At 46.8% G+C, this 25,541-nt stretch overlaps 1 protein-coding gene across 1 annotated transcript in view; it reads left to right on the top strand.

Moving 5' to 3' along the window:
• The first annotated feature begins 622 nt into the window (after positions 1–622).
• LOC110510793 (uncharacterized) overlaps positions 623–25,541 on the top strand; it is an 80,790-nt gene continuing 55,871 nt past the window's right edge. Inside the window, exons 1-9 of the mRNA XM_090195103.1 lie at positions 623–1,291; positions 12,828–12,995; positions 13,333–13,546; positions 14,688–14,850; positions 17,064–17,186; positions 19,882–19,998; positions 21,355–21,483; positions 21,616–21,663; positions 21,759–21,800. Coding sequence (XP_090051229.1) covers positions 1,186–1,291; positions 12,828–12,995; positions 13,333–13,546; positions 14,688–14,850; positions 17,064–17,186; positions 19,882–19,998; positions 21,355–21,483; positions 21,616–21,663; positions 21,759–21,800 — 1,110 coding nt within the window. The 5' untranslated portion in view covers positions 623–1,185. The remainder of the gene's footprint in view (positions 1,292–12,827; positions 12,996–13,332; positions 13,547–14,687; positions 14,851–17,063; positions 17,187–19,881; positions 19,999–21,354; positions 21,484–21,615; positions 21,664–21,758; positions 21,801–25,541) is intronic.

The following is a 25,541-nucleotide window of genomic DNA, read 5'->3' as shown; positions in this document are numbered from 1 at the left end:
ACACTCACACTCACACTCACACTGAAATCAGAACCATGGACAGCCACATCATATTAAGCTTTTGTTGATTGGACTAAATGTTTTGTTGGTATCTTTTAGTTGTCACTGTGTCGGACGAAGCAGAGGGGATGTGGTGATGTTGAAGAGGTGCTGGAATAGTGCAGGCTCCTGTTTTCATGTTCGTCAACGTGTGTTAAATCTGTACGTAGAAAACATAGATGGTTAAACCGCGGTGTGTGTAACTAGTTCCACAGCCTTCTTTAAGTGAAGACGCCCAAATAATAATTTATAGTTGAGTGAACATATCAGACAATTTGACCAAACACATCATTTTAAGTTGACTGAATGTTCTGAAGTTGGAGATAAGTTTGGGCAAACACATGTTTAGTTCACCACCTAACACTTGGACTGAAAATTATAAACTTAATAATAATTAGTTGAAATAAATAGTTTGCAAGAGCTCGTTCCTAACACACACTATGAGCCTTATCTTCAACAGGCACGAGACAACCGTTTGTTAACCGCAACAGCTCCGTTCCCTGCGCGAGACAATCTTCGGGAAGGGAGGGATCAGAAGAGAGAGAGAGAGACAGAGAGAGAGAGAGAGAGAAAGAGAGACAGAGAGAGAGAGAGAGAGAGAGAGAGAGAGAGAGAGAGAGAGAGAGAGAGAGGAAAGTTTGAAGTTGGCTGGTTGCAGTGGGTGAACGAATATAGTTTTTTTTCAGGAGGAAATTAATATAAGGAATTGCTTGTTATTTCTTTCTCCATCAGAAGGATATCATATAACCAGATAAGAAAGAGAACGAAAAAGAAAGAGAGGGAAATAAAGTTTAAACGTTTTGATGGATTTGGACTTGTTTCCCTTAGGTCAAACTGCACCTATTTCTTAACAGAAGTTGACTTCGAACCGGATAACAGTTATCGGGACAAACCAGTTCCAGTCTCTACCGTGTGCGCGCATGATATCATTACCCCATCAACCGGGTCACTGCGCGCTCCCAGACATGGACGCAGGTCCTCCCAGCAGCGGATAAGCACACGCGCTGTACCCGCGCAGTCTCGAGCCCCCTAAGCACGGGTGTGTGTGAGCCCCGTGGAGCTAAACGGTGGAGCCGGGACGGGAGGTATCGGAGCCAACCGCACTGGACAGTTCCCGGTTTACCGAGAAAGACTTTGAGCAACGAGATGGACCGAATATGGAGCTCAACGCCCGGGGCATCGCCTCTCCTCCTCCTTCTCCTCTCCCTCCTCTCCATCACTGTTTTTCACGAGGCGACAGCGGCACAGGCAGGTAGGTGATCTCATCAGCGTGTTTATTACCTTTATTAACAAATACATCCCACATAGACTTAGTAACAGCACGAGCTCTATCGAAGGTCCCATAGAGTAGGGCTACTGACACTTTTACTTTTGTATAACACACACACACACACACACACACACACATACACACACACACACACACACACACACACACACACACACACACCTGGTTTGGGCTTGTTCAGTTGCAGGGCATGCCCCTGGGGTAGGCACGTGCTCCATTCCAACCAACTATCCTGCTCAAATCCCTGGGGCGTCACCATGACATTACTGGTATTTGCCAACCAACCCGGAGCCTGTAGGTCTACTATAACCTGGTGTTATTGTCATCCAAGAGCACAAATACTGCTGTAGGTTTATAATGTACCTATAACTCAGTTTCGTGAGGAAAATAGGACACAACAGGCCTCGCTCTCTCTCTCTCTGTCTGTCTGTCTGTCTGTCTGTCTGTCTGTCTGTCTGTCTGTCTCCTCTCTCTCTCTCTCTCTCTCTCTCTCTCTCTCTCTCTCTGTGTCTCTCTCTCTCACCCCCCCTCTCTCTGTGTCTCTCTCTCACCCCCCCCTCTCTCTCTCGCTCCCTCTCTCTCTCTTTCTCTCTCTGCAGGATTCATTTGGTGTGAGTTAACAGACCCCTTGCCTCAACTTGTCTTCCATACCTGTAACTGTACTCTCAACATACTGCTGCTGTACTGCGTGTGTGAGTGCATGTGCATGTGTGTGTGCGTGTGTGTGTGTGTGTGTGCTACTGTACAAGAGTCAGATCTAGGTTTTCTAGGTTTTTGTCCTACTACTGTGTTTCTGCCTCTACATTGCTTCTTCTCTCTGGGGTTTTTGGTTGGTTTCTGTAAAGCACATTGTGACAGATGAAGGCTATCAGCCTGTGACATGTGAACTCTAACCACGGTCTTCTTCGGTCAACTCAGGTCAGAGGGTGAACCCTGGAGTGTCTCTCTCACACCTGGGGCTGACACACACGCACACACTCGCACACACACACTTCCACAACCCCCCCCCCTCCCCAAACCCCCCACACACCTGGTTGTCAGAGCACGACCCTGTGAGTTATGCTCATGGTCATCCTCAAGTGAAGGTCAAGTGTGTCTGAGTTATGGTTTTACCTGAAGTGGTTGAGTTGCTCTTTATGACTGACTGATCTCTTTATGTTTCTCTCTTAGTCTCATCTGTCTCTGTCTCCTCTCTCTCTGTCTCTCTCTGTCTCCTCTCTCTCTGTCTCCTCTCTCTCTGTCTCTCTCTGTCTCCTCTCTCTCTGTCTCTCTCTCTGTCTCCTCTTTCTCTTTCTCCACTTTCTCTCTCTCTCTGTCTCTCTCTCTGTCTCCTCTCTCTCTGTCTCTCTCTGTCTCCTCTCTCTCTCTGTCTCTCTCTCTCTGTCTCCTCTCTTTCTGTCTCCTCTCTCTCTGTCTCTCTCTCTCTGTCTCCTCTCTCTGTCTCTCTCTCTGTCTCCTCTCTCTCAGTCTCTCAGTCTCCTCTCTCTCAGTCTCCTCTCTCTCTGTCTCTCTGTCTCCTCTGTCTGTCTGTCTGTCTGTCTGTCTGTCTGTCTGTCTGTCTGTTGACTGACTGATGTCTCTCTCATGTCTCTCCCTCTCAATTCAAATCAAATCAATTCAATTCAAGGGGCTTTATTGGCATGGGAAACATGTGTTTACATCTCCGTCACTCTATTTCTGTCTAACTGATTAACCCACCTCTGGGCTAGGGGGTCCACCTCTGGGCTAGGGGGTCCACCTCTGGGTTAGGGGGTCCACCTCTGGGCTAGGGGTCCACCTCTGGGCTAGGGGGTCCACCTCTGGGCTAGGGGGTTCACCTCTGGGCTAGGGGTCCACCTCTGGGCTAGGGGGTCCACCTCTGGGCTAGGGGGTCCACCTCTGGGTTAGGGGGTCCACCTCTGGGTTAGGAGGTCCACCTCTGGGCTAGGGGGTCCACCTCTGGGTTAGGGGGTCCACCTCTGGGTTAGGGGGTCCACCTCTGGGCTAGGAGGTCCATTTGGATTTGAGACATCAACAACACGTTTGTTGAAACAGGGAGGTATACAAACTTTGCTTCGAGAGCCTAACTGATTACACATGATCTACATTTGAACAGTTTATAGACATTCCATGTGTACATCTGGTGGGTTGAACGAAGGACGTAGTTGGCTATTCTAGATGGCTGAGAGTGTCACTATTGGCTCCTCCCTTTCATCTATTTGGCTGGGGAGAGCCAATAGTATCACTCGTCTTGAGGATGCCATTGATTGGTCTGATGAAAATGATGTCATATTGCCGAGTCCCATGTTTAATGATACTTCCTGGGGCCAAAACTGTGAAGAATAAATAAAGGAAAAATACAATTAAAACAATCATAAAAACCGGAGCCCACAGATAAAGGAGAAATCCCATAAACCTCCACATATACAGTTTATAGAAGCATCTAGAACAGATGAAAAACCTTTCTGTTCAGTGACATCACCTTTATTGAGACCCAAATTAACCACGTAACTTTATTGAGACATATCCCCTCGAACAAGAGAAATAATACAAGTAATGCAAATATTTTCCGTCCTGATTGACCCAGGGGATATTGTCTTGGCGAGCAGCAGCTTCCTGGACCGGTTCTGTCCTGGGATTGGTCAGGGCCACCTGTACCAGCTGGCTGCTGATAGGTTGAGATTTATATGTCTGGCTGGCTGTGGTATTCTAGATGTAGACAGAGAGGAAAGATAGACAGTGTGTGTGTGTGTGTGTGTGTGTGTGTGTGTGTGTGTGTGTGTGTGTGTGTGTGTGTGAGTTAGTAGAACATGCTTGAAGCTACCTAGATAGGTTCCTGTGTCTGAATCATTCCTCTTCTCTCCATCCCCCTCTTTCCTTCTCTTCTTTCTTCTCTCCATCCCCCTCTTCCCCTCTTCTCTCCATCCCCCTCTTCCCCTCTTCTCTCCATCCCCCTCTTCCCCTCTTCTCTCCATCCCCCTCTTCCCCTCTTCTCTCCATCCCCCTCTTCCCCTCTTCTCTCCATTCCCCTCTTTCCTTCTCTTCTTTCTTCTCTCCATCCCCCTCTTCTCCTCTTCTCTCCATCCCCCTCTTTCCTCCTGTTCTTTCTTCTCTTTTCTCTTTTCTCCACCCCCCTCTTCTTCTCTCCTCCTCCTCCTCCTTCTCCTCTTCCTCCTCCACCTCTCCTCATATCCCTGTGGAATAACGGGTATATCACCTGAGCATGACATTGAAGATCATACCTGTGAGGGAGTGCATGTGTGTGAGAGAGAGAATGTGAGACGACCCAGAGTGTGTTTTCTGATCAGAGCCAGCTGATGTCAGAGGAACGGCAACATGTGGCTCACATCCCTCCATCCAATTACTCCTCCCTTCTCTTTCCTTTCAATTCATCCCTCTATTCCACTCCCCCACATCACTCTATCCATCAGCTGAGCTTCTCGTCTCCGAGGAGAATGGGAGATTGAACTGAGAGAGAGAGAGAGTGGAGAAAGAGAGAGGAGAGAGAGAGAGATACAGAGAGAGAGAGAGAAAAAGAGTGGGACAGAGAGAGAGGAACAGAGAGAGAGAGACAGAGAGAGAGGAAATGAGAGGGACAGAGAGAGAGACAGAGAGAGAGAGGAGAGACAGACACAGAGAGAGAGAGAGAGGGAGAGAGAGAGAGAAAGAGAGACAGAGAGAGAGAGAGAGAGAGAGAGAGAGAGAGAGAGGGGGAGAGAGAGAGAGAGAGAGACAGAGAGAGAGAGAGAGAGAGAGAGGGAGAGAGAGAGAGAGACAGAGAGAGAGAGACAGAGACAGAGACAGAGACAGAGAGAGAGAGAGAGAGAGAGAGAGAGACAGAGACAGAGACAGAGACAGAGACAGAGAGAGAGAGAGAGAGAGAGAGAGAGAGAGAGAGAGAGAGAGAGAGAGAGAGAGAGAGAGAGAGAGAGAGAGAGAGAGAGAGAGAGAGAACAAAGGACAGAGAAAGGGAATGGTAAAAAGAGAGAGAGGAGGTGTAGGCTGGTAATAACAGGTTCCAGATCAGGGGCCGTACTTCCTGCTGGGGGGGTGTGTCTTTATTCTAAAGAATGCAATAACATGTCTTTTAGAGAAACAACAAAACAAGGTTTCCTAACTCTGTCCCCTACATTACCCAGAAACACACAAACATAATATCACACACACATAAGTACACACACACATGCACACAAGCACGAAGTGTGTATATGTGGGAACAGACCCTGTAATCTATACTGTAGTCTCTGAAGCCTCTTATGTTATAGATACTGTAGTCTCTGACTCCTATTATGTTATAGATACTGTAGTCTCTGAAGCCTCTTATGTTATAGATACTGTAGTCCCTGAAGCTGACTCCTATTATGTTATAGATACTGTAGTCTCTGAAGCCTCTTATGTTATAGATACTGTAGTCTCTGAAACCTCATATGTTATAGATACTGTAGTCTCTGAAGCCTCTTATGTTATAGATACTGTAGTCTCTGAAGCCTCCTATGTTATAGATACTGTAGTCTCTGAAGCCTCTTATGTTATAGATACTGTAGTCCCTGAAGCCTCTTATGTTATAGATACTGTAGTCATCATATAGACATTATAGTTCAACATATATCTACTGTAGTTCATCATATATCTACTGTAGTTCATATATCTACTGTAGTTCTTCATATATCTACTGTAGTTTATCATATATCTACTGTAGTTCATATATCTACTGTAGTTCATATATCTACTGTAGTTCATATATCTACTGTAGTTCTTCATATATCTACTGTAGTTCATATATCTACTGTAGTTCATATATCTACTGTAGTTCATCATATATCTACTGTAGTTCTTCATATATCTACTGTAGTTTATCATATATCTACTGTAGTTCATATATCTACTGTAGTTCATATATCTACTGTAGTTCTTCATATATCTACTGTAGTTCTTCATATATCTACTGTAGTTTATCATATATCTACTGTAGTTCATATATCTACTGTAGTTCATATATCTACTGTAGTTCATATATCTACTGTAGTTCTTCATATATCTACTGTAGTTCTTCATATATCTACTGTAGTTCTTCATATATCTACTGTAGTTTATCATATATCTACTGTAGTTTATCATATATCTACTGTAGTTCTTCATATATCTACTGTAGTTCATCATATATCTACTGTAGTTCATCATATATCTACTGTAGTTCATATATCTACTGTAGTTCATATATCTACTGTAGTTCTTCATATATCTACTGTAGTTTATCATATATCTACTGTAGTTTATCATATATCTACTGTAGTTTATCATATATCTACTGTAGTTTATCATATATCTACTGTAGTTCATCATATATCTACTGTAGTTTATCATATATCTACTGTAGTTCATCATATATCTACTGTAGTTCATCATATATCTACTGTAGTTCATATATCTACTGTAGTTCATATATCTACTGTAGTTCTTCATATATCTACTGTAGTTTATCATATATCTACTGTAGTTTATCATATATCTACTGTAGTTTATCATATATCTACTGTAGTTCATCATATATCTACTGTAGTTCATATATCTACTGTAGTTCTTCATATATCTACTGTAGTTTATCATATATCTACTGTAGTTTATCATATATCTACTGTAGTTTATCATATATCTACTGTAGTTCATCATATATCTACTATAGTTCATCATATATCTACTATAGTTCATATATCTACTGTAGTTCATATATCTACTGTAGTTCTTCATATATCTACTGTAGTTTATCATATATCTACTGTAGTTTATCATATATCTACTGTAGTTTATCATATATCTACTGTAGTTCTTCATATATCTACTGTAGTTCATCATATATCTACTATAGTTCATCATATATCTACTATAGTTCATATATCTACTGTAGTTCATCATATATCTACTGTAGTTCATCATATATCTACTGTAGTTCATCATATATCTACTGTAGTTGATCATATATCTACTGTAGTTCATATATCTACTATAGTTCATCATATATCTACTATAGTTCATATATCTACTGTAGTTCATATATTTACTGTAGTTCATCATATATCTACTGTAGTTCATATATCTACTGTAGTTCATATATCTACTGTAGTTCATATATCTACTGTAGTTCATATATCTACTGTAGTTCATATATCTACTGTAGTTCATCATATATCTACTGTAGTTCTTCATATATCTACTGTAGTTCATCATATATCTACTGTAGTTGATCATATATCTACTGTAGCTCTCCTCTCTCCTTCTCTCCCTCCTCTCTCTCTCTCTCTCTCTCTCTGTCTCTCTCTCTGTCTCTCTCTCCTCTCTCCTTCTATCCCTCCTCTCTCTCTCTCTCTCTCTCCCTCTCTCCCCCTCTCTCTCTCTCTCTCTCTCTCTCTCTCTCTCTCTCTCTCTCTCTCTCTCTCTCTCTCTCTCCCTCTCTTTCTCTTTCTCTCTGTGTGCATATACCATGACTCTCCATCCGCCATAGATCAGAGCCCCGAGGAAGTGGGAGACTGATTGTTACCAGGTGATAGGAACGCAGTGTGTAACAGCTAGTCTGTGGCCACAGTAAAGGCCTGGTGATATCACTGTGTGTAACAGCTAGTCTGTGGCCACAGTAAAGTCCTGGTGATATCACTGTGTGTAACAGCTAGTCTGTGGCCACAGTAAAGGCCTGGTGATATCACTGTGTGTAACAGCTAGTCTGTGGCCACAGTAAAGTCCTGGTGATATCACTGTGTGTAACAGCTAGTCTGTGGCCACAGTAAAGTCCTGGTGATATCACTGTGTGTAACAGCTAGTCTGTGGCCACAGTTAAGTCCTGGTGATATCACTGTGTGTAACAGCTAGTCTGTGGCCACAGTAAAGTCCTGGTGATATCACTGTGTGTAACAGCTAGTCTGTGGCCACAGTAAAGGCCTGGTGATATCACTGTGTGTAACAGCTAGTCTGTGGCCACAGTAAAGGCCTGGTGATATCACTGTGTGTAACAGCTAGTCTGTGGCCACAGTAAAGGCCTGGTGATATCACTGTGTGTAACAGCTAGTCTGTGGCCACAGTAAAGGCCTGGTGATATCACTGTGTGTAACAGCTAGTCTGTGGCCACAGTAAAGGCCTGGTGATATCACTGTGTGTAACAGCTAGTCTGTGGCCACAGTAAAGGGCTGGTGATATCACTGTGTGTAACAGCTAGTCTGTGGCCACAGTTAAGTCCTGGTGATATCACTGTGTGTAACAGCTAGTCTGTGGCCACAGTAAAGTCCTGGTGATATCACTGTGTGTAACAGCTAGTCTGTGGCCACAGTAAAGGCCACATAGTATAGGGTGCCATGCTGGTCAACAGTAGTGCACTATACAAGGAATAGGGTGCCATGCTGGTCAACAGTAGTACACTATACAGAGAATAGGGTGCCATGCTGGTCAACAGTAGTGCACTATACAGGGAATAGGGTGCCATGCTGGTCAACAGTAGTGCACTATACAGGGAATAGGGTGCCATGCTGGTCAACAGTAGTGCACTATACAGGGAATAGGGTGCCATGCTGGTCAACAGTAGTGCACTATACAGGGAATAGGGTGCCATGCTGGTCAACAGTAGTGCACTATACAGGGAATAGGGTGCCATGCTGGTCAACAGTAGTGCACTATACAGGGAATAGGGTGCCATGCTGGTCAACAGTAGTGCACTATACAGGGAATAGGGTGCCATGCTGGTCAACAGTAGTGCACTATACAGGGAATAGGGTGCCATGCTGGTCAACAGTAGTGCACTATACAGGGAATAGGGTGCCATGCTGGTCAACAGTAGTGCACTATACAGGGAATAGGGTGCCATGCTGGTCAACAGTAGTGCACTATACACAGGGAATAGGGTGCCATGCTGGTCAACAGTAGTGCACTATACAGGGAATAGGGTGCCATGCTGGTCAACAGTAGTGCACTATACAGGGAATAGGGTGCCATGCTGGTCAACAGTAGTGCGCTATACAGGGAATAGGGTGCCATGCTGGTCAACAGTAGTGCGCTATACAGGGAATAGGGTGCCATGCTGGTCAACAGTAGTGCACTATACAGGGAATAGGGTGCCATGCTGGTCAACAGTAGTGCACTATACAGGGAATAGGGTGCCATGCTGGTCAACAGTAGTGCGCTATACAGGGAATAGGGTGCCATGCTGGTCAACAGTAGTGCACTATACAGGGAATAGGGTGCCATGCTGGTCAACAGTAGTGCGCTATACAGGGAATAGGGTGCCATGCTGGTCAACAGTAGTGCACTATACAGGGAATAGGGTGCCATGCTGGTCAACAGTAGTGCGCTATACAGGGAATAGGGTGCCATGCTGGTCAACAGTAGTGCACTATACAGGGAATAGGGTGCCATTTGAGATGTTAATGAGGCTCGTCTGGCCATGTTGGTGTATTCAAATGAAGACAGACAGACAGACAGGCAGACAGGCAGACTGGCAGACTGGCAGACAGACAGACAGGCAGACAGACAGACAGACAGACAGGCAGACAGACAGACAGACAGACAGATGACAGGCAGACTGACATATTGACAGATAGACAGACAGACAGGCTGGCATACAGACTGATAACCAGACAGACGTATAGACAGACAGGCAAACAGCCATATTGGCAGACAGACAGACAGACAGACATATTGGCAGACAGACAGACAGACAGACAGACAGACAGCCAGACAGACAGACAGACAGATGACAGGCAGACTGACATATTGACAGACAGACAGTCATACTGGCAGACAGAAAGACAGACAGACAGACAGACAGACAGACAGACAGACAGACATATTAGCAGACAGACAGACGGACATATTGACAGACAGACAGACAGACAGACAGATGACAGATGACAGGCAGACTGACATATTGACAGACAGACAGACATACTGGCAGACAGACAGACAGACAGACAGACAGACATACTGGCAGACAGACAGACAGACAGACAGACAGGCAGACAGACAGACAGACAAGCAGACAGACAGGCAGGCAGACAGACTGACAGGCAGGCAGGCAGGCAGACAGACAGACAGACAGACAGACAGACAGACAGACAGACAGACAGACAGACAGACAGACAGACAGACAGCTAGGGATCACTCCAATAAAACTGTCCAGATGTGTTGAAAGGTGCAGGGCAGATGGGTTACGTCAGCTGAAGGAATCGTGTGTTAAGGAGCCACACCAGTAGAGGCATGCCCTCTCTCCTCCACCTCACACTCTTACTCTTCTCTTCTACTGTAATCCCCCTCTCTTTTCTCTGCTCCTGTCCTCCCCCTTTCCTCTCCCTCCCCTTTTCATCGCCCTGTGACCTCTCTCCTCATTCCTTCACATTGCCATCCATACCGCGCCCCCCCTCCCTCTCTCTCTCTCTCTCTCTCTCTTTCTCAATTCAATTCAAGGGGATTTATTGGCATGGGAAACATATGTTAACATTGCCAAAGCAAGTGAGGTAGATAAAAGTGAAATAAAAAATAAAAATGAACAGTAAACATTTAACATACAGAGGTTTCAAAAGAATAAAGACATTTCAAATGCCATATTACATATATACATATTACATATATTACATATATTACATATATTACATATATTACATATATACATATTACATATATACATATTACATATATACATATTACATATATTACATATATACATATTACATATATACATATATTACATATATACATATTACATATATACATATATACATATTACATATATACATATTACATATATACATATTACATATATACATATTACATATATTACATATATTACATATATTACATATATACATATATACATATTACATATATTACATATATTACATATATTACATATATTACATATATTACATATTACATATATACAGTGTTGTAAAATTGGGTTTGTTTTCAAATTCTTTGTGGATCTGTGTAATCTGAGGGAAATATGTCTCTCTAATATGGTCATACATTGGGCAGGAGGTTAGGAAGTGCAGCTCAGTTTCCACCTCGTTTTGTAGGCAGTGAGCACATAGCCTGTCTTCTCTTGAGAGCCACGTCTGCCTACGGCGGCCTTTCTCAATAGCAAGGCTATGCTCACTGAGTCTGTACATAGTCAAAGCTTTCCTTATTTTTGGGTCAGTCACAGTGGTCAGGTATTCTGCCACTGTGTATTCTCTGTTTAGGGCCAAATAGCATTCTAGTTTGCTCTGTTTTTTTGTTAATTCTTTCCAATGTGTCAAGTGGTTGGGTCAAATTGTGTTGCTGTCCTGGGGCTCTGTGGGGTCTGTTTGTGTTTGTGAACAGAGCCCCAGGACCAGCTTGCTTAGGGGACTCTTCTCCAGGTTAATCTCTCTGTAGGTGATGGCTTTGTTATGGAAGGTTTGGGAATCGTTTCCTTTTAGGTGGTTGTAGAATTTTACAGATCTTTTCTGGATTTTGATTATTAGCGGCCTCTCTCTGCATGCATTTGGTGTTCTACGTTGTACACGGAGGATATTTTTGCAGAATTCTGCATGCAGAGTCTCAATTTGGTGTTTGTCCCATTTTGTGAATTCTTGGTTAGTGATTTGACCCCAGACCTCTATAACTGATTCTATAACTCATTCAAGTAATTTTAGCCAGATCCTAATTGGTATGTTGAATTTTATGCTCCTTTTGATGGCATAGAATGTCCTTCTTGCCTTGCCTTGTCTCTCAGATCGTTCACAGCTTTGTGGAAGTTACCTGTGGCGCTGATGTTTAGGCCAAGGTATGTATAGTTTTTTGTGTGCTCTAGGGCAACAGTGTCTAGATGGAATTTGTATTTGTGGTCCTGGTGACTGGACCTTTTTTGGAACACCATTATTTTGGTCTTACTGAGATTTACTGTCAGGGCCCAGGTCTGTCAGGGCCCAGGTCTGACAGGGCCCAGGTCTGTCAGGGCCCAGGTCTGACAGAATCTGTGCAGAATATCTAGGTGCTGCTGTAGGCCCTACTTGGTTGGTGACAGAAGCACCAGATCATCAGCAAACAGCAGACATTTGACTTCAGGTTCTAGTAGGTTGAGGCAAGGTGCTGTAGAATTTTCTAGTGCCCTCGCCAATTCGTAGATATTTATGTTGAAGAGGGTGGGGCTTAAGCTGCATCCCTGTTTCACCCCACGGCCCTGTGGGAAGAAATGTGTGTTTTTTTTGCCTCTCTTTCTTTCGCTCACTCTCTGTCTCTCTCTCTCTCTCTCTCTGTGTGTGTGTGTGTGTGGAGGTTTGATCAGTGGTGTGTGTGTGTGTGTGTGTGTGTGTGTGTGGTTTGATCAGGTGTGTGTGTGTGTGTGTGTCTCTCTGTCTCTCTCTCTCACTCCTCTCTCTCTCTCTCCTCTCTTCTCTCTCTCCTCTCACTCGTCTCTCTCTCTCTCTCTCTCTCTCTCTCTCTCTCTCTCTCTCTCTCTCTCTCTCTCAGTGCTCTGGTCGCTTTCCCTGACTTTGTCTCCTAACTCCTCCCTCCCCCTCTACAGCCAATCCGGTGGACGTGCTGAGGATCCTGGACCTATCAGAGGACATGGAGGGTGTGTCTCTGGAGGCGGGGCTCTGCACCAGTAGAGAGGGAAGAGAAGAGACAGACATCTCCTTCAAGATCAACAAGAAGATCCAACTCAGTGTCCCTACAAAACAGCTGTTCCCAGGTACACTACACACACACACACACACACACACACACACACACACACACACACACACACACACACACACACACACACACACACACACATTGATGATGAACAACAATATGATGAAATTGATACTGATCCGTCTCTATCTAGTGTTCCCAGTAGACGATTGTAGGGATGATGATGATGACGACGACGATGATGATAGTAGCAATAATCTCTCTGTCTCTCTCTCTCTCTCTCTCTCTCTCTCTCTCTCTCTCTCTCTCTCTCTCTCTCTCTCTCTCTCTCTCCCTCTCTCTCTCTCTCTCTCCGTCTCTCTGTCTCTCTGTCTCTCTCTCTGCCTCTCCAGAAGGGGGGTTCCCAGTGGACTTCTCTGTCCTGGCTACGGTACGTGCCCGGCGGGGTGCCCAGGTGTTCTTGTTGTCCCTGTACGACCCTCAGGGTACCCAGCAGCTGGGGTTAGAGGTCGGGAGGTCCCCTGTCTTCCTGTATGAAGACCAGCAAGGCCTGCCTCCTCCTGAACTATACCCGACCTTCAGGAAGATCAACCTGGCTGACGGCAAGTAGGTGTAACACACACTCATACTGGACGTCAACAGGAACACAGACCCTATGTTTCACCCATTCAATATAACCCCTCCAAAATACACATTCATCACTTTCTCATTTCTTTAGATGTTTGGATTTGTTGATTTCATTTGACAGGTAGAACAAGACATTTACTCACTAGATACATGTTAAAACGGAACCAGGAAATCACAATAAAGTGCCATATTTATTACCATTGTGCTCCCTCTCTCTCCCTCTGTCACAGAGTAGTTTAGACTGTCAGTCAGTGACTGGATCTAGTGTGACAACACCCTAGAATGACTCCCTCTCTCTCCCTCTGTCACAGAGTAGTTTAGACTGTCAGTCACTGACTGGATCTAGTATGACAACACCCTAGAATGACTCTGTCTCTCTCCCTCTGTCACAGAGTAGTTTAGACTGTCAGTCAGTGACTGGATCTAGTATGACAACACCCTAGAATAACTCCCTCTCTCTCCCTCTGTCACAGAGTAGTTTAGACTGTCAGTCACTGACTGGATCTAGTGTGACAACACCCTAGAATAACTCCCTCTCTCTCCCTCTGTCACAGAGTAGTTTAGACTGTCAGTCAGTGACTGGATCTAGTATGACAACACCCTAGAATAACTCCCTCTCTCTCCCTCTGTCACAGAGTAGTTTAGACTGTCAGTCAGTGACTGGATCTAGTGTGACAACACCCTAGAATGACTCCCTCTCTCTCCCTCTGTCACAGAGTAGTTTAGACTGTCAGTCACTGACTGGATCTAGTATGACAACACCCTAGAATGACTCTGTCTCTCTCCCTCTGTCACAGAGTAGTTTAGACTGTCAGTCAGTGACTGGATCTAGTATGACAACACCCTAGAATGACTCTGTGTCTCTCCCTCTGTCACAGAATAGTTTAGACTGTCAGTCACTGACTGGATCTAGTGTGACAACACCCTAGAATAACTTTGTCTCTCTCCCTCTGTCACAGAGTAGTTTAGACTGTCAGTCACTGACTGGATCTAGTATGACAACACCCTAGAATAACTCCCTCTCTCTCCCTCTGTCACAGAGTAGTTTAGACTGTCAGTCACTGACTTGATCTAGTGTGACAACACCCTAGAATAACTCTGTCTCTCTCCCTCTACCCAGATGGCACAGGGTAGCGTACAGTGTGGAGGGTCAGTCAGTGACTCTGTATCTGGACTGTGAGAAGGTGGAGAGTCTGGAGCTCCAGAGAGGTCTGAACCCAGAGGTCAGCACTGAAGGGGTCACTGTGTTCGGGACACGGCTACTGGATGACCAGGTCTTCGAGGTAGGACTGTGTTGGAGGTAGGACTGTGTTGGAGGTAGGACTGTGTTGGAGGTAGGACTGTGTTGGAGGTAGGACTGTGTTGGGGGTAGGACTGTGTTTGGGGTAGGACTGTGTTGGGGGTAGGACTGTGTTGGGGGTAGGACTGTGTTGGAGGTAGCACTGTGTTGGAGGTAGGACTGTGTTGGAGGTAGCACTGTGTTGGGGGTAGGACTGTGTTGGGGGTAGGACTGCGTTGGAGGTAGGACTGTGTTGGGGTAGGACTGTGTTGGGGGTAGGACTGTGTTGGAGGTAGGACTGTGTTGGAGGTAGGACTGTGTTGGGGGTAGGACTGTGTTGGAGGTAGGACTGTGTTGGGGGTAGGACTGTGTTGGAGGTAGCACTGTGTTGGAGGTAGGACTGTGTTGGAGGTAGCACTGTGTTGGGGGTAGGACTGTGTTGGGGGTAGGACTGTGTTGGAGGAAGTAAGAGTGTGTGTGGGGTTGGATTCTCTGTGTGTGGGGTTGGATTCTCTGTGTGTGGGGTTGGATTCTCTGTGTGTGGGGTTGGATTCTCTGTGTGTGGGGTTGGATTCTGGGTTTTGATAGATTTATTAGTTATAGAATGGACTGACTCCTTGCTTGCTGTGGCTTCTGACCCTCTGACCTTCTGACCCTCTGACCCTCTGACCCTCTGACCCTCTGTCAAAGAGAAAAGGAAGAGGAACCTCCCACACCCGCACGCACACCCGCACACACACACGCGTACCTACGTGCACAAAAGGAAGAGGAACCTCCCACACACGCCCACCCACACACACACCCACACGCACACGCCCACCCGCTCGCCCGCAGGCACACACACACACACACACACACACACACACACACACACACACACACACACACACACACACACACACCCGGGCACACAGAGACAAACACAGAGCACTAACTCTATCTCTCTCTACAGCCCCCTCTTGTGGTCATGTGTATGTACTTCACCCTGTCCCCTGGCATATCCCATCTAACATGACAGAATATTTCATTCATAAATAAAGATGTTATGTCATTGTTATATCGATATATGTTTTTGTCCTTGACTCAGAAGACCATCTCTGGTTACTGGATAAATTCTGTCTGGGATCTCCAGTTTGGTTTAAAACTACCTGCCTGTGTTGTGGAACCCAGTCATACAGCAGAATGACCTTTAACCCCAGTGTGTCTGGGGGCATTTAGTAGAATGACTGTAGTCTCAGGTGGTCTGGCTCTGATTCAACCCTCAAACTGTGTTTGGGCTGGATTCAGATGTGTGTGTGTGTGTGTGTGTATGTGTGTGTGTGTGTGTGTGTGTGTGTGTGTGTGTGTGTGTGTGTGTGTGTGTGTGTGCGTGTGTGTATGTGTATGTGTTTGTGTGTGTGTCTGTGTGTGTGTGTGTGTGTGTGTGTGTGTGCTTGTGTGTGTGTGTGTGTGCACATTCATTCAGTCACCGATAGGTAGGCACATTCATTCAGTCACCGATAGGTAGGCACATTCATTCAGTCACCGATAGGTAGGCACATTCATTCAGTCACCGATAGGTAGGCACATTCATTCAGTCACCGATAGGTAGGCACATTCATTCAGTCACCGATAGGTAATCACATTCATTCAGTCACCGATAGGTAGGCACATTCATTCAGTCACCGATAGGTAATCACATTCATTCAGTCACCGATAGGTAGGCACATTCATTCAGTCACCGATAGGTAGGCACATTCATTCAGTCACCGATAGGTAGGCACATTCATTCAGTCACCGATAGGTAGGCACATTCATTCAGTCACCGATAGGTAGGCACATTCATTCAGTCACCGATAGGTAATCACATTCATTCAGTCACCGATAGGTAGGCACATTCATTCAGTCACCGATAGGTAGGCACATTCATTCAGTCACCGATAGGTAGGCACATTCATTCAGTCACCGATAGGTAGGCACATTCATTCAGTCACTGATAGGTAGGCACATTCATTCAGTCACCGATAGGTAGGCACATTCATTCAGTCACTGATAGGTAATCACATTCATTCAGTCACTGATAGGTAGGCACATTCATTCAGTCACCGATAGGTAGGCACATTCATTCAGTCACTGATAGGTAATCACATTCATTCAGTCACAGTTCATAATACAAACAAACATGAATACAAAGAAACATGGTGTGTGTGTTTGATTAATGTGTGTGTGTGTCCACAGGGAGAAATCCAACAATTGTTGATCGTAGCCGACCCCAGAGCTGCAGAGACCTACTGTCAAGACTACATTCCCGACTGCCACGCCCCTTTACCCTACGACAGCCTATCACAAGAGACTGAGGAGGTGAGTTCCCTTTAGGCAACCTATCAAGAGACAGGGAGGTGATGATGAGAGTCCCATTAGACAGTCTATTCTATGACAGAGTTATTTAGGTGACTAGCCAATGTTTAAATGTCTCATCTCTCTCTTCCTATCTTTATCTCTTTCTTTCCATTCATTGCAGTATCTCTCTCCCTCTCCTCCCTCTCTCTGTCTCCGTCCCCTCTCTATCTCTCTCTCTCCCCTCTATCTCTCTCTCCCTCCCCTCTCTATCTCTCTCTCTCTCCCCTCTCTCTATCTCTCTCCCTCCCCTCTCTATATCTCTCTCCCTCCCCTCTCTATCTCTCTCTCCCTCCCCTCCCCTCTCTCTCCACCTCCCTCCCCTCTCTATCTCTCTCTCCCTCCCCTCTCTCTATCTCTCTCCCTCCCCTCCCCTCTCTCTCCACCTCCCTCCCCTCTCTATCTCTCTCTCCCTCCCCTCTCTATCTCTCTCTCCCTCCCCTCTCTATCTCCCTCCCTCCCCTCTCTATCTCTCCCTCCCTCCCCTCTCTATCTCTCTCTCCCTCCCCCTCTCTTATCTCTCTCTCCCTCCCCTCTCTATTTCTCTCTCTCCCTCTCTATCTCTCTCTCCCTCCCTCCCCTCTCTATCTCTCCCTCCCTCCCCTCTCTATCTCTCTTTCCCTCCCCTCTCCATCTCTCTCTCCCTCCCCTCTCCATCTCTCTCTCCCTCCTCTCTCCTTCTCTCTCTCCCTCCCCTCTCTATCTCTCTCTCCCTCCCCTCTCCATCTCTCTCTCCCTCCCCTCTCCATCTCTCTCTCCCTCCCCTCTCCATCTCTCTCTCCCTCCCCTCTCTATCTCTCTCTCCCTCCCTCCCCTCTCTATCTCTCTCCCTCCCTCCCCTCTCTATCTCTCTCTCCCTCCCCTCTCTATCTCTCCCTCCCTCCCCTCTCTATCTCTCTCTCCCTCCCCTCTCTTATCTCTCTCTCCCTCCCCTCTCTATTTCTCTCTCCCTCCCTCTCTATCTCTCTCTCCCTCCCTCCCCTCTCTATCTCTCCCTCCCTCCCCTCTATATCTCTCTCTCCCTCCCCTCTCCATCTCTCTCTCCCTCCCCTCTCTATCTCTCTCTCCCTCCCTCCCCTCTCTATCTCTCTCCCTCCCTCCCCTCTCTATCTCTCTCTCCCTCCCCTCTCCATCTCTCTCTCCCTCCCCTCTCTATCTCTCTCTCCCTCCCCTCTCCATTTCTCTCTCCCTCCCCTCTCTATCTCTCTCTCCCTCCCTCCCCTCTCTATCTCTCTCTCCCTCCCCTCTCCATCTCTCTCTCCCTCCCCTCTCTGTCTCTCTCTCCCTCCCTCCCTTCTCTATCTCTCCCTCCCTCCCCTCTCTATCTCTCTCTCCCTCCCCTCTCCATCTCTCTCTCCCTCCCCTCTCTATCTCTCTCTCCCTCCCTCCCCTCTCTATCTCTCTCTCCCTCCCCTCTCCATCTCTCTCTCCCTCCCCTCTCTATCTCTCTCTCCCTCCCCTCTCCATTTCTCTCTCCCTCCCCTCTCTATCTCTCTCTCCCTCCCTCCCCTCTCTATCTCTCTCTCCCTCCCCTCTCCATCTCTCTCTCCCTCCCCTCTCTGTCTCTCTCTCCCTCCCTCCCCTCTCTATCTCTCCCTCCCTCCCCTCTCTATCTCTCTCTCCCTCCCCTCTCCATCTCTCTCTCCCTCCCCTCTCTATCTCTCTCTCCCTCCCTCCCCTCTCTATCGCTCTCTCCCTCCCCTCTCCATCTCTCTCTCCCTCCCCTCTCTGTCTCTCTCTCCCTCCCTCCCCTCTCTATCTCTCCCTCCCTCCCCTCTCCATCTCTCCCTCCCTCCCCTCTCTATCTCTCTCTCCCTCCCCTCTCCATCTCTCCCTCCCTCCCCTCTCTATCTCTCTCTCCCTCCCTCCCCTCTCTATCTCTCTCCATTGAGATATTTAGTCAGACAGTGTTTGTTTGCCAGTGTTCCATTTGCCAGTGTTCCGTGTCTTAAAATTCTGTACGCCAGTGTTCCATGTGCTAAACTTCCGTGTGGCAGTGTTCCGTGTGCAAGTGTTCCGTGTGCCAGTGTTCCATGTGCTAGAGTTCTGTGTTGAAGTGTTCCGTGTGCCAGTGTTCTGTGTGCCAGTGTTCCGTGTGCTAAAGTTCCGTGTGCCAGTGTTCCGTGTGCTAAAGTTCCGTGTGCCAGTGTTCCGTGTGCTAAAGTTCCGTGTGCCAGTGTTCCGTGTGCCAGTGTTCCGTGTGCCAGTGTTCCGTGTGCTAAAGTTCCGTGTGCCAGTGTTCCGTGTGCCAGTGTTCCGTGTGCCAGTGTTCCGTGTGGCAGTGTTCCGTGTGCTAGAGTTCTGTGTGGCAGTGTTCCATGTGGCAGTGTTCCGTGTGCTAAAGTTCTGTGTGCCAGTGTTCCGTGTGCTAAAGTTCCATGTTCCAGTGTTCTGTGTGGCAGTGTTCCGTGTTCCAGTTTTCCGTGTGCCAGTGTTCTGTGTTCCAGTGTTCCGTGTGCCAGTGTTCTGTGTTCCAGTGTTCCGTGTGCCAGTCTTCTGTGTGCCAGTGTTCTGTGTGCCAGTGTGTGCCCACCTCTCTTCCTCTGTCCCCTGTTCGATTTAACTCCTGCCTCACTCCATGGCCTCTGAACACAGCGGTGTGTGTGTGTGTGTGTGTGTGTGTGTGTGTGTGTGTGTGTTTGTGTGTGTGTGTGTGTAGGAGACAAAGCCCAGGAGAGTGAAGGTGGAGGAGTTTGATGAGTTTGACTACAGTGACCTTTACGATGACCTCTCTGTCTCCACGGTTACCGTGAGACCTAACATCACAGAGTATGAGGTGAGAGGTGACCTCCACAGTACCTGACCAGACACAGAAAGATGGATAAACAATAAAAAAATATGATCTGGACACCATGTCTAATGTTGCTCTCTCTGAGCATTCCATTTCAACCATCCATTCATTCTCTCAGGATTGGGACTGTTCTGTGGTTCTAATCAGAGAACTAGAATGTCATTGTGGTTCTGTGGTTCTAATCAGAGAACTACAATGTCATTGTGATTCTGTGGTTCTAATCAGAGAACTACAATGTCATTGTGATTCTGTGGTTCTAATCAGAGAACTAGAATGTCATTGTGGTTCTGTGGTTCTAATCAGAGAACTACAATGTCATTGTGATTCTGTGGTTCTAATCAGAGAACTAGAATGTCATTGTGGTTCTGTGGTTCTAATCAGAGAACTACAATGTCATTGTGATTCTGTGGTTCTAATCAGAGAACTACAATGTCATTGTGATTCTGTGGTTCTAATCAGAGAACTAGAATGTCATTGTGGTTCTGTGGTTCTAATCAGAGAACTACAATGTCATTGTGGTTCTGTGGTTCTAATCAGAGAACTACAATGTCATTGTGATTCTGTGGTTCTAATCAGAGAACCAGAATGTAATTTTGGTTCTGTGGTTCTAATCAGATAACTAGAATGTCATTGTGGTTCTGTGGTTCTAATCAGAGAACTAGAATGTCATTGTGGTTCTGTAGTTATAATCAGAGAACTAGAATGTCATTGTGGTTCTGTAGTTAAAATCAGAGAACTAGAATGTCATTGTCGTTCTGTGGTTCTAATCAGAGAACCTGAATGTCATTGTGGTTCTGTGGTTCTAATCAGAGAACTAGAATGTCATTGTGGTTCTGTGGTTCTAATCAGATAACTAGAATGTCATTGTAGTTCTGTGGTTCTAATCAGAGAACTAGAATGTCATTGAGGTTCTGTGGTTCTAATCAGAGAACTAGAATGTCATTATGATTCTGTGGTTCTAATCAGAGAACTAGAATGTCATTGTGGTTCTGTGGTTCTAATCAGAGAACTACAATGTAATTGTGGTTCTGTGGTTCTAAACAGAGATCTAGAATGTCATTGTGGTTCTGTGGTTCTAATCAGAGAACTAGAATGTCATTGTGGTTCTGTGGTTCTAATTAGAGAACTAGAATGTCATTGTGTTCTGTGGTTCTAATCAGAGAACTTGAATGTCATTGTGGTTCTGTGGTTCCAATTATAACCAGTATTCTAGTTCTAGTGGTTCAGCTCAAGATTACATTCTGAAATGTCTTGTGCTACTGTTGACTGTGGATATGATGATGATGATCGGTTGTCCTGTGTGTGTGTGTGTGTGTGTGTGTGTGTGTGTGTGTGTGACAGATTGTAGAGTACGAAGACTACGACAACGAAACAGATGAGTACGAGGTCAGAGAGTATGAATACGAGGAGGAATTTGAAGATCGATACGGATTGGCCGAGAGGGAGAGGGCGGAGTCCTGGAACGGACAGGTACATCTCACAATGCAATGTCTGTCAGCAACTCAACACTAAACAACTACTCTTTTGTACTCTAAATAGAGATGTGTGCTTGTGTGCTTGTGTGTGTGTGTGTGTGTGTGTGTGTGTGTTCCTCTCTACCAGGAAAGAATAGAGAAAGGAGAGAAAGGAGAACCATCCTACTTTGGAGCAGTAAGTACACACACACACACACACACACACACACACACACACACACTTCAAATAGCCACTAGTAATAATTTCATGTTTTCTCTGGCATCTTGCAGAGCACCTTAATCACAGGCCCCGGGGGTCTTCCAGGACCAGAGGTGAGTCAGTGGTGTTGTTTAGCGTATTCCTTTATACCAAGGGGGGGGGGGGGGGGGGGGCAAAGTATGACCCCCCAGGCACTTCAATCCGGCCCCTTGGGCACTTCAATCCGGCCTCTCGGGCACTTCAATCCGGCCCCTCGGGCACTTCAATCCGGCCCCCCGGGCACTTCAATCTGGCCCCCCGGGCACTTCAATCTGGCCCCCCCGGCACTTCAGTCTGTCTCGCCTGGCACTTCAATCTGGCCCCTCGGGCACTTCAGTCGGACCCCCCAGGCACTTCAATCCGGCCCCTTGGGCACTTCAATCCGGCCTCTCGAGCACTTCAATCCGGCCCCTCGGGCACTTCAATCCGGCCCCCCGGGCACTTCAATCTGGCCCCCCGGGCACTTCAATCTGGCCCCCCGGGCACTTCAATCTGGCCCCCCGGGCACTTCAATCTGGCCCCACGGGCACTTCAATCTGGCCCCCCGGGCACTTCAATCTGGCCCCCCCGGCACTTCAGTCTGTCTCGCCTGGCACTTCAATCTGGCCCCTCGGGCACTTCAGTCGGACCCCCCAGGCACTTCAATCCGGCCCCTTGGGCACTTCAATCCGGCCTCTCCGGCACTTCAATCCGGCCCCTCGGGCACTTCAATCCGGCCCCCCGGGCACTTCAATCTGGCCCCCCGGGCACTTCAATCTGGCCCCCCGGGCACTTCAATCTGGCCCCCCGGGCACTTCAATCTGGCCCCACGGGCACTTCAATCTGGCCCCCCGGGCACTTCAATCTGGCCCCCCCGGCACTACAGTCTGTCTCGCCTGGCACTTCAATCTGGCCCCTCGGGCACTTCAATCTGGCCCCCCGGGCACTTCAATCTGGCCCCCCGGGCACTTCAATCTGGCCCCACGGGCACTTCAATCTGGCCCCCCGGGCACTTCAATCTGGCCCCCCCGGCACTTCAGTCTGTCTCGCCTGGCACTTCAATCTGGCCCCTCGGGCACTTCAGTCTGGCCCCCCGGGCACTTCAGTCTGTCTCGCCTGGCACTTCAATCCGGCCCCTCGGGCACTTCTATCCGGCTCGCGAGACAAGAGAAAAAGATATACATTTTTTTACCCATTTTTCGTGGTATCCAATTGGTAGTTACAGTCTTGTCCCTTCGCTGCAACTCCACTAAGGACTCAGGAGAGGCGAAAGTCGAGAGCCGTGCGTCCTCCGAAACACGACCCAGTCAAGCCGCACTGCTTCTTGACACCATGCCCGCTTAACCCGGAAGCCAGCCGCACCAGTGTGTCGGAGGAAACCTGGCGACCGTGTCAGTGTGCACTGCGTACGGCCCGCCACAGGTGCTGCTAGAGCGCGATGGGCCACGGAAACCTCGGCCTGCCGAACCCTCTCGATGCAGTGCTTTAGTCCGCTTCACCACTCGGGAGGCCCCCACAAATGGATTTTAACCAACAATTGTTCCCCCAAAAGATGCGTCCCTCCGTTGAATTTCAAAATCTCGATGTGGCCCTCGAGCCCCTGCTCTATACTGTCTCTGTCACCCTGTTGTGTTACATTGGTTCAGTTTCTCTCTCCACTACACCTGTTGTGTTACATTGGTTCAGTTTCTCTCGCCACTACACCTGTTGTGTTTCATTGGTTCAGTTTCTCTCTCCACTACACCTGTTGTGTTTCATTGGTTCAGTTTCTCTCTCCACTACACCTGTTGTGTTACATTGGTTCAGTTTCTCTCTCCACTACACCTGTTGTGTTACATTGGTTCAGTTTCTCTCTCCACTACACCTGTTGTGTTTCATTGGTTCAGTTTCTCTCTCCACTACACCTGTTGTGTTTCATTGGTTCAGTTTCTCTCTCCACTACACCTGTTGTGTTACATTGGTTCAGTTTCTCTCTCCACTACACCTGTTGTGTTTCATTGGTTCAGTTTCTCTCTCCACTACACCTGTTGTGTTTCATTGGTTCAGTTTCTCTCTCCACTACACCTGTTGTGTTTCATTGGTTCAGTTTCTCTCTCCACTCCACCTGTTGTGTTACATTGGTTCAGTTTCTCTCTCCACTACACCTGTTGTGTTACATTGGTTCAGTTTCTCTCTCCACTCCACCTGTTGTGTTACATTGGTTCAGTTTCTCTCTCCACTCCACCTGTTGTGTTACATTGGTTCAGTTTCTCTCTCCACTCCACCTGTTGTGTTACATTGGTTCAGTTTCTCTCTCCACTCCACCTGTTGTGTTTCATTGGTTCAGTTTCTCTCTCCACTCCACCTGTTGTGTTACATTGGTTCAGTTTCTCTCTCCACTCCACCTGTTGTGTTACATTGGTTCAGTTTCTCTCTCCACTCCACCTGTTGTGTTACATTGGTTCAGTTTCTCTCTCCACTCCACCTGTTGTGTTACATTGGTTCAGTTTCTCTCTCCACTCCACCTGTTGTGTTACATTGGTTCAGTTTCTCTCTCCACTCCACCTGTTGTGTTACATTGGTTCAGTTTCTCTCTCCACTACACCTGTTGTGTTTCATTGGTTCAGTTTCTCTCTCCACTCCACCTGTTGTGTTTCATTGGTTCAGTTTCTCTCTCCACTACACCTGTTGTGTTTCATTGGTTCAGTTTCTCTCTCCACTACACCTGTTGTGTTTCATTGGTTCAGTTTCTCTCTCCACTACACCTGTTGTGTTTCATTGGTTCAGTTTCTCTCTCCACTACACCAGTTGTGTTTCATTGGTTCAGTTTCTCTCTCCACTCCACCTGTTGTGTTACATTGGTTCAGTTTCTCTCTCCACTACACCTGTTGTGTTTCATTGGTTCAGTTTCTCTCTCCACTACACCTGTTGTGTTACATTGGTTCAGTTTCTCTCTCCACTACACCTGTTGTGTTTCATTGGTTCAGTTTCTCTCTCCACTCCACCTGTTGTGTTTCATTGGTTCAGTTTCTCTCTCCACTACACCTGTTGTGTTACATTGGTTCAGTTTCTCTCTCCACTCCACCTGTTGTGTTACATTGGTTCAGTTTCTCTCTCCACTACACCTGTTGTGTTTCATTGGTTCAGTTTCTCTCTCCACTCCACCTGTTGTGTTTCATTGGTTCAGTTTCTCTCTCCACTACACCTGTTGTGTTACATTGGTTCAGTTTCTCTCTCCACTCCACCTGTTGTGTTACATTGGTTCAGTTTCTCTCTCCACTCCACCTGTTGTGTTTCATTGGTTCAGTTTCTCTCTCCACTCCACCTGTTGTGTTTCATTGGTTCAGTTTCTCTCTCCACTACACCTGTTGTGTTTCATTGGTTCAGTTTCTCTCTCCACTACACCTGTTGTGTTTCATTGGTTCAGTTTCTCTCTCCACTACACCTGTTGTGTTACATTGGTTCAGTTTCTCTCTCCACTACACCTGTTGTGTTTCATTGGTTCAGTTTCTCTCTCCACTACACCTGTTGTGTTTCATTGGTTCAGTTTCTCTCTCCACTCCACCTGTTGTGTTACATTGGTTCAGTTTCTCTCTCCACTACACCTGTTGTGTTTCATTGGTTCAGTTTCTCTCTCCACTCCACCTGTTGTGTTTCATTGGTTCAGTTTCTCTCTCCACTACACCTGTTGTGTTACATTGGTTCAGTTTCTCTCTCCACTCCACCTGTTGTGTTACATTGGTTCAGTTTCTCTCTCCACTACACCTGTTGTGTTTCATTGGTTCAGTTTCTCTCTCCACTCCACCTGTTGTGTTTCATTGGTTCAGTTTCTCTCTCCACTCCACCTGTTGTGTTAC

The sequence above is a fragment of the Oncorhynchus mykiss genome, chromosome 13, assembly GCF_057628025.1.
Source record: "Oncorhynchus mykiss isolate SJ-2025 chromosome 13, ASM5762802v1, whole genome shotgun sequence".
Classification (NCBI taxonomy): Eukaryota; Metazoa; Chordata; class Actinopteri; order Salmoniformes; family Salmonidae; genus Oncorhynchus; species Oncorhynchus mykiss.
The sequence above is the reverse complement of the archived record's forward strand: the minus strand, read 5'-3'. Positions and strand labels throughout refer to the sequence as shown.